General features: G+C 43.0%; 1 protein-coding gene across 1 annotated transcript in view; it reads right to left on the minus strand.

Moving 5' to 3' along the window:
• Positions 1-1,432: 1,432 nt before the first annotated feature.
• The window catches only part of LOC116083553 (S-methylmethionine--homocysteine S-methyltransferase BHMT2), a 17,379-nt gene continuing 10,307 nt past the window's right edge, over positions 1,433-8,504 (minus strand). Inside the window, exons 5-8 of the mRNA XM_031360332.1 lie at positions 6,298-6,445; positions 5,746-5,928; positions 4,704-4,932; positions 1,433-1,514 (exon numbers count right to left, since the gene is read on the minus strand). Of these exons, the coding sequence (XP_031216192.1) occupies positions 1,433-1,514; positions 4,704-4,932; positions 5,746-5,928; positions 6,298-6,445 (642 nt within the window). The remainder of the gene's footprint in view (positions 1,515-4,703; positions 4,933-5,745; positions 5,929-6,297; positions 6,446-8,504) is intronic.

The following is an 8,504-nucleotide window of genomic DNA, read 5'->3' on the forward strand; positions in this document are numbered from 1 at the left end:
GAAACAATGACATCAGGACTGAAGGATTGATCTATTCTCAAGGAAGGCGATAAAAAAGACCTTAAGCTCCATACTTTATATTCTAGGAAGTACTAGAAGAGGAGAGTTTGAAGGAGTTTGACACAACGACATGATAAACATAAAAGCTAAAACATGACAAGCAACACACATTTGCTCTCATTGTTCCAAAGAAATCGATGACATTCAAGCTACTCAAGTTTTAGAAAAGGACAATTATTTGTAATCTTGCTAATTGTTACACACTGCTACATTGAAGCATAAAACAGAAATGTGGGGCACAGTGTACAAAGCAAACATGAATGTAGAAAGTACTAAAACAAGATGAACTTGATCTCTGACTTCTAAAAAGGTCTTCCAAGGTTCGTGTGTTTTTACTTTAATCAGCAAGTGTTTCCCTGGGTGTTGGTGATTATGTCTGGCATAAAGCTAAATAGAGAGGAATGTAAGAAGCATGTTATATAGTCCTTGGCTGTAACCCTCCTGGCTTGAGGCCTGTCTCTCATAACCACACCTCTCTGCTCACCTCCTGCTATTTGCCATGCCTTGAACCTGGTTCCAGTTACATTGGAAGTCCCACCTCTACAGAGACCAAAAGAAGCCGCTGATTGGGCCGGCATGCTGACAAACTTGTGGGTGGGGTTTTGCCTCACCTATTCTACTTGTTGGCTTGTAACAAAGAAGGATTAAATTAAAGATGGCTGAGCAATCACGACTCCCATCTAATTTTTTTAAAACCTTCCACGTGAACAGGTATAATTTTGGCTACCCTATTTTCTCCCAAACTCTCTCTTACCGTTGCCCTTCCTTTAACTCCATTTCCCAGGTAACCCTTTCTTTAACATTGACGCTGGCTGCCAACACTTGGCCATCAGTAGTTTATAATCTAACTATGCGTGATTATAAAGATGCACTTACAAATTCCAGGGATTTAAAGCAAAAAAAAAAATCGTCTTTGAAAGCCAAGCATCATGATTACTCAACAATCTTGCCATCGCTCACAACAGCTTTGGCATCTCTTCTCCTGAGACTGTATCTCAAGTGTCTAGCTTAGACACGGGAATTATTCACCAAGGTTGCTTCTTGCTAACTTCTGATTCTTTGAGAACGTCAAATCCACCCTGAGAGCCAACTCTGGCCATGCCTGATGACCTTCAAATGGAAGAAGCCCTGTGGCATTACTAGGCAGAGAGTAAGTGGGGGGTGGGGGTGGGTTGGGGTGGGGTCCAGGTGCCTCTGCATCTCCACTGCATCTGATGAGCATGCTCAGGAGTGGTGTGTCACTCGAACTGAAGGAACGGCAGCTCATCGATGCTCAGCAGCCAGAAGAACAGGGTAGGCTTGAGGACAGCAGCGAAGAAGGTTCCAGATGGGGCTTGGGGCTATTTCCTCCTGTTTTCTCTTTCACTGCTACTTACGCATCCGGCTTTGATAGAGAAGGGCAGAAAGGTCTTCCAGAGGCTGGCAGGAGATTCTCCCAGTATTCCCGTCTAGCCCTGGGTTTGCAAAATACGCACCATTAAGTTAAAAATCCAAACTCATCATTTTACAATCTCTCTCTCTCTCTCTCTCTCTCCCTCCCTCTCTCTCTCTCTCTCTCTCTGTCTGTCTGTCTCTGTGTGTGTGTGTGTGTGTGTGTGTGTGTCTGTATTAGAGAGGAAGAGGAAGGAAGGGAGAGATATTAGACTAAGGTAGAACTTTTGTTTCAACATACAGCCAGAAAAACTCTGTATATTTTTGTCTGTAGCTTTTTCACAATTGTGCATGTGGCATGTATGTGTACATGTGTACACACACACACACACACACACACATATATATATATATATACACACATATATGTCCATGAGCATATGTGTGTGTGCAAACTCAGAGGCCAGCTGTCTTCCTCAGTTGTTTTGTACCTTATTTTTTGAGACAAGCCCTTTCATAAAATGCTCATGAATTTAGCTAATTTAGCTGGCCAGTGGTGCTGGTCTCCCCAGCACCAAGACCAAGACCTCGGATGTGTGCTGCTGTGCTTGGCTTTTTATCTGGGTTCTGGGGATCTGAACTCAGGCCCTCACTACTTTCATAGCAACCCAGTTACTGACTGCTGAGCCATCTCCCTAGGCCTGTTTCTGTTAGAGTCATGGTTTTGAACACTGGGTGAAGATATCTCTGTTCTTCCTTGCCTACCTAAGGCACCTTCTCACTGGTTAAAATAAAAAACGTACAGCCTATAGATAGCAAAAGGCAGGATCTTAAGGGGGACATTGGCAGAGAGAGAGACTCTGGGAAAGAGTCAGAGATGGAAGACTGGCCAGCAAAACAAAGTTGGACTTAGGAGACTGACAAGAGATAAGCAGCCACGTGGCAGAACTTACATTAGTATAAACGTGATAGTATGAGTTATAAGCTAATTGGGAAAAAAGCTTAGCTTAAGACTCAGGGATAAATAAACACAATTAGTCCCCAGGACATGACTCAGGGCAAGGGCAGGCATAGAAAAGCCCAAATGGTTCCATTTTCCAACTTTTATTCTCGTACTGGTCACCAGGCTTCAGGCCACCTTTCAGAAACACGTATTTCACTCATAGGTGCTATTATTCTTAGCATTGTTGTTGTTATTATTATATTTCATCCTATTATTATTATTATTATTATTATTATTATATTTCTTCCTGAAATGTCCAGCACTCTTCCTAACTCTATTCAGAATTTTAGCAAATCAAGAAGTTGTGGAGAACAGAACAGAGCACAAATTATTATTATTTTTTTTTTTTGGAGATAAAGGAAAAAAAAGAGTGCAGGGTTCCTGGGCTTTGCTGTTACATATATTCTTACAGCGTCCCTCACTTCACTTAGGAAACTTATGAGAACGTTAATACTTTTTTATGATGTAATCCTAGAAGTCATGGTTTATAATGGCCTCTGTGAATCATGACTTCCTACAGACATTAGTTGCTTTGGGAGTTCAGGGTGCGGGGGGTACTTTGGTCTTTAAACTAATACTTTATTTTTGTTGGCTCATTACTTTTCAGGATGCACAGGTGATGGCAACTAGAATAAACTATTTCCATTTATTTAAACTTGCAATCATCTCCAGAGCATCCTTCCTTTGTCTTTGGATTATATTTGCATTTAGTACATTTTTATAAATCCTGCCTCTGAAAAACATCATTTCTGACAGACACCCACAGAAAAGTTTAGCAATGATTTTTTCAACTCTCACCAAGATGGACAAAGATGTATTTACTAAATAGTCTCATTGAGTAAGCAGGAGTCCCTGAGAAGGTAGCTCAAGGCACAACCAGTGTCTAGAAAATGGAAAGGAGATGGCATTGTATCGTCGATAGACATGGCAAGAGAGAATGGACAAATACACAGTGAGCGAGAACAGAACAAAGCTCACAGGCCCTGAGAGAAACGTCTCTAATAATAAAGCGATTGTAACATAAAGTATAACTTAGAATCTGGAGAAGACGAAGGCCTGTGATTTTTTCTTTTTAACCATGAAAAATTATTTAGAAATTCCTAGAAAGCCAGGTGTTACACAGCACAAAGAATGTCAGTCCAGTCATAAAGTTAATTTACATCTGTCAAGAATTTGGATGATCAATGAAGTATAAGAGAGGAGAATCCACCATACCCGGATGCTGGGAACATCCCTTCGAGTGGATCACGGTTTGCAAAATGAAACTGTTGCTTGTACGACAACTGTAATGATATTGTAAATGCCATTCTCTGGCTGTGTATTTTTAGAAGAAACCTACAGATAAAAAGCTCAGAAGATTTAATTGTGATTATAGAAAAGGACATAGTTGTTATGTATTAATAAATGTTAATGGTATAACTTGGAGTGGCTGAAGAATGAGGTCAGGGGGCTGGAGAGAGGGCTCAGTAGTTAAGAGCACTGACTGCCCCTCCGAAGGTCCTGAGTTCAAATCCCAGCAACACATGGTGGCCCACAACCATCTGTAATGAGATCTGACACCCTCTTCTGGGGTATCTGAAGACAGCTACAGTGTACTTACATATAATAAATAAATAAATCTTAGGGTCAGAGCGAGTGGGGCCAGAGCCAGTGGGGCAGAAGAGAGAAGAAAAAGTATCTGAAGACAGCTACAGAGTACTTATATATAATAAGTAAACAAATCTTAAAGAAAAAAAGAATGAGGCCAGGGAGATCACCTAGTGAGAAAGGGCCTGCCATATAAGCATGAGGACCTGAGTTCAAGCCTCAGCTCCCACAGAAGCCAAGTGTTGTGGTGTGTGCTTGTAATCCCAGTGCTAGGAAGGCAGAGACAGCCAGGGCTCACTAGCCAATCACAGCATAATCTAATCGGCAAAGTGCAGGTGCCTGTGAGAAACCCTGTCTCAGAAAGCCAAGGGGGATAGATGGCGCTTAAAGAACAACACCCTTTGCTTGCCTTTGTTTTGATTAAAGGTACAGGTCACCACTTGCCACTCTTGGTTCTAAATGTCTGTGGTTTATGAGACACCCCGTTGATGGGATTTTGTTGGAGTGGTCTGAGCAGACCAGGCCTCCCCTGGGGATGGGGCAGGGCAGGGCAGCTTGCTTGCTTTCCTTCTGTTTCGCCTTGGTCCTGCTTGAGTTCTCATGCCTTGTACATGCATGTGTTTGCAGCACTACGTAGAATGGATTAGGATGAATCACGAGTGCAACCTAAAAGCAGCCCCACCTTGCCCTGATCCAGGGTTTGGTGTGCATGTCCAAGCCACTTCCCCAGCTGCCATGTTTTTCTGAAGCTGGTGGCAAAAATCCCCTTTCTGGCGCCAGCTCCTCTGCAATCGCCCTGATGTGGTAGGGCTCAAATCCGCAGCAGCCGCCAATGTACCTGACCCCCAGGTTGTAGGCCTCTCTGGCGTATTTTTGAATATCCCATCTGGTCGCAACTCTTGGCTCCAGGCCTGTAATACAATGATTTTGATGTTCCTGTTACCACCTCTGTTGTGGTTGAATGTGAGATGTCCCCCATGGGCTCGTGTGTTTGGATACAATGTCCCCAGCTATGGAATACTGGGAAATGTGAAATCCTCAGAGGTAGAGCCTTGCTGGAGGAACTGGGTCACCTTAGGCAACCCTGCTCCTGTTTTCATTCAGTTTCCTGGCTATGGAGGGATGCGACCAGCAACCTCACACTCGTGCGGTGGCCATGCCTTTCCCTGTGATGGACTGCCTTCTCTCCAACTCTGAGCCACAACAAATCCTTCCTCTCTAAAGTGGCTTCCGGTCAGGTGTTGGATGGAAACAACAGAAGAGTGACCGATGCAGCCCCATCTCTCAAATGGTAGGTTCTTGACTGGTTTGGGCTTTTCTCCATCTCACCCCCACACGCCCATCCTAGTAACTTTGTTTGTCTGTTTGTCTGTTTTTTTAAAAACTAATATAAATGCCAGAAAGATTATGCATTCTTTAGGTAGCTTCTGTTTGGTTAACACTGAAAGTTCTTTTCTTACACGGCCTTATGTTATAAAATTGCATCAATTTGATCACAGTAAGAAATGTAAGCTGGGCGGTGGTGGCGCACGCCTTTAATCCCAGCACTTGGGAGGCAGAGGCAGGTGGATTTCTGAGTTTGAGGCCAGCCTGGTCTACAGAGTGGGTTCCAGGACAGCCAGAGATACACAGAGAAACCCTGTCTCAAAAAACCAAAAAAAAAAAAAAAAAAAAAAAAAAAAAAAAAAAGAAATGTAAGGGACTTTATACAAACCCCAACTTACCGAAGGGGTATTCTGGGAGATCCACAAACCCCCCCTTGCCATAGTCTGGTGTGTGGAAACCCAAGCACTGGACCATAAGGTGAGCTTGCAGGCCGGCATCCCTGAGGCCCTCCTTCATTAGCTTCATGGTCTGCAAGCTGGTCCAGGGCCCAAACCGGCAGTTGACCCCAATGATGTTCGCCCCTGTGCAAAGCAATAAAGAACCATTATAATTTACGGTGCATTCTTTTGCTTGGTGATTCTTCTTGTAACACTTAGAAGCCGAGCTGGCAGAGGTGCTGCCTGTGATCCCAGCATTAGAGAGATAGGCGGTCACACACTCGACACTGGCCTGTGTAGGCTACAATGATTAAAAAGGATTCAATTCATTCCAAATCAATTAATCATCAATCGATCAATTAATCAATCTTAGAAGCCAGCTTAGAGATTAGCTACAGTAGGATTTATAGACAAGACTTTTCCTTTTTATTCTTTTATTTCTCTGACAATATTGAGCGAATTTTCTGCACTTCCCAGACACCGCACTGCCCATCTGGACATGGGCCACTTTACCTGCACGCACCAGCTTCACCGCACACTCTCCAGGAGTCACGTTGTGCATGTCCCCCTCTGGGCCGATGCACATGGTCACAGCCACAGGTGCCCCGACCTCTCTCAAGACTTCCACAGCCCACACAGCTTCTTCCACATGCTCAAAATACTAGGAGATATCACTTTTTAAAATCAGCCTCAGTTAAAGTAGACTCTTGAATGGCAAATCCCAAATGCTGTAAAACTTGTTATAAAAATGACCAAGTGTATAGTATGTGGAACAGCTTTTGGAGAGGCGTGTCTCCGTCATATTTGGAAACAATGGCTTTCTGAGTAAACATCTGAATTCCTTTAATCAGAATATCTGGAGTTTTATTTTCTGGTCAGTATTTTGTGACATTGTAACTGTTAGTAAAACAAAAATCATACCATTTTAAAGGTTGGCTTTAAAAGATAGCTATATATTTAAAATAAAAAATTTGAAGGAATAAACACTTTCGTCACCAGAAACCCAATGTGCTATCTTGTACCACAGAACTGCCTACAAATAAACATTTTACTTATTGATTTGGGGATCATCTTTTATGAAACTGGGGTTGGCACTGAAAACATATTTTATCATGTATTATACTTTATATATCATATACTTTTTATGTCATTTCTGGTTAGGATTCCTAGGCAGACCCTAAAGCACGAAAGGAAAAGTAGAAAGATGTTTCTAGAAGGTTAGACTGTGGACCATGAGATGGAGCTTCTGGGGGTCCTTGCTGATGGTGGCTACTGTGGTCTGCCTGGTGAACCCATGTCAGCTGGAGGAGTGCTTCCCAGGAGCCTCCTTTGCTGTCACCATTAAAAGGGTGGCCTAAAGTCACTGGACAAGAGCCAGCAGCAACCTCCCTCTGTCTTCAATTTTCTATTTGTTTGTTCTTGTTTTTCTAGACAAGGTTTTTATGTATAGCCCTTGGCTTTCCTGGAACTTTCTCCGAGGACCAGTCTGGCTTTGAACTCTGAGATCTGCTTGCCTCTACCCCCGAAGTGCTGGGATTAAAGGTGTGTGTCACCACATCAGGTTTCTTTCTTTGCTCTTGAAAGAAATTCTACAGACTCCCATTGAGGAACGAGAAAGATAATCAGGTCAGGCTCTGAAAACAGTGGCACTATGTTCTTACCCAACTGGAGGACACTGTTCTAGGAATGAATGCAGTTCTAGGAACGCAGTTTCCTAGAATCTATAGCGAGTGAGGCGCAGACAGCCCTGGGTCTTAACCTGGTTTGTACTAGCACACAGAGTGATGGAGAAATGGTAGCTGGACAGCAGTTTTTTTCTTTTTTTTTGTTCCAAGACCTGAGTTGAGGGCTTGATACCAGGCAAGGAGCAACTGTGCTGGGAAATTGGGAAGAGAAGAGAGAGAGTCCTTCATGTCCAGTCAGAGACAGTTGTTATGGCTTAGATATGGAATGTCCTCCGATTAGGTTCATGGTGTGAAGTCTTGGAATTCAGCTGGTGGCGCCAACACTGAGACAAGGGATTGGACCGCAAGGGCTGTGACTTCACTGATGTTTTTTGATGTGGGTGGATTCATAATTTGACAGCATCTTTGGGCAGTAGTAGGAAGTGGGGTCTTGTGGGAGGAAGTAGGCACTGGAGGTGTTCCTTTGAAGGCCATCTTGCCTCTGGCTCCTTCCTTCTGCCCACTCCTTGTCCTGGTTGCCCAGCCTTACTCTGCTACACCCTCTTCCATCATGTTCTGCCAGACTACAGACCATGTGACCTAGAACCAGTTGTCTGAGGACTGCACCTTCAAAACCATGAGCCCAAATGATTCTTTTCTTCTCTTAAGTGTTCTTTTGTCTCTGGTACATACCTCAGCAACAACAATAACAACAAAAACCTGACTTAATATATCAGTCCTTTTCTTTATTTTTTTTTAAATGTAATACTGTTTATTTAACTTCAAAAACATTTCAGCATTCTAAACATACAAAAAATAACAGAATGTTGCAAATTGCATTTAGGTACAGAGGGTTCTTGAACTTCCATTGATGCAGTAGAGTTCTTTGCTTTGCTGACAACAATGAGTTCTACAGTTTCTTTAAAAAGTTTAAAATCGACTGCATCTAACTAAAGAAAAAAACTCCAAACACTTCTCATGCCAGTTCATCCCTCCCCCCTTTCAACAACTAAGAATGTCAGCAGAATGCTATGCCACTATATACAAAAACAAGAC

The sequence above is a fragment of the Mastomys coucha genome, unplaced genomic scaffold (assembly GCF_008632895.1).
Source record: "Mastomys coucha isolate ucsf_1 unplaced genomic scaffold, UCSF_Mcou_1 pScaffold8, whole genome shotgun sequence".
NCBI lineage: Eukaryota > Metazoa > Chordata > Mammalia > Rodentia > Muridae > Mastomys > Mastomys coucha.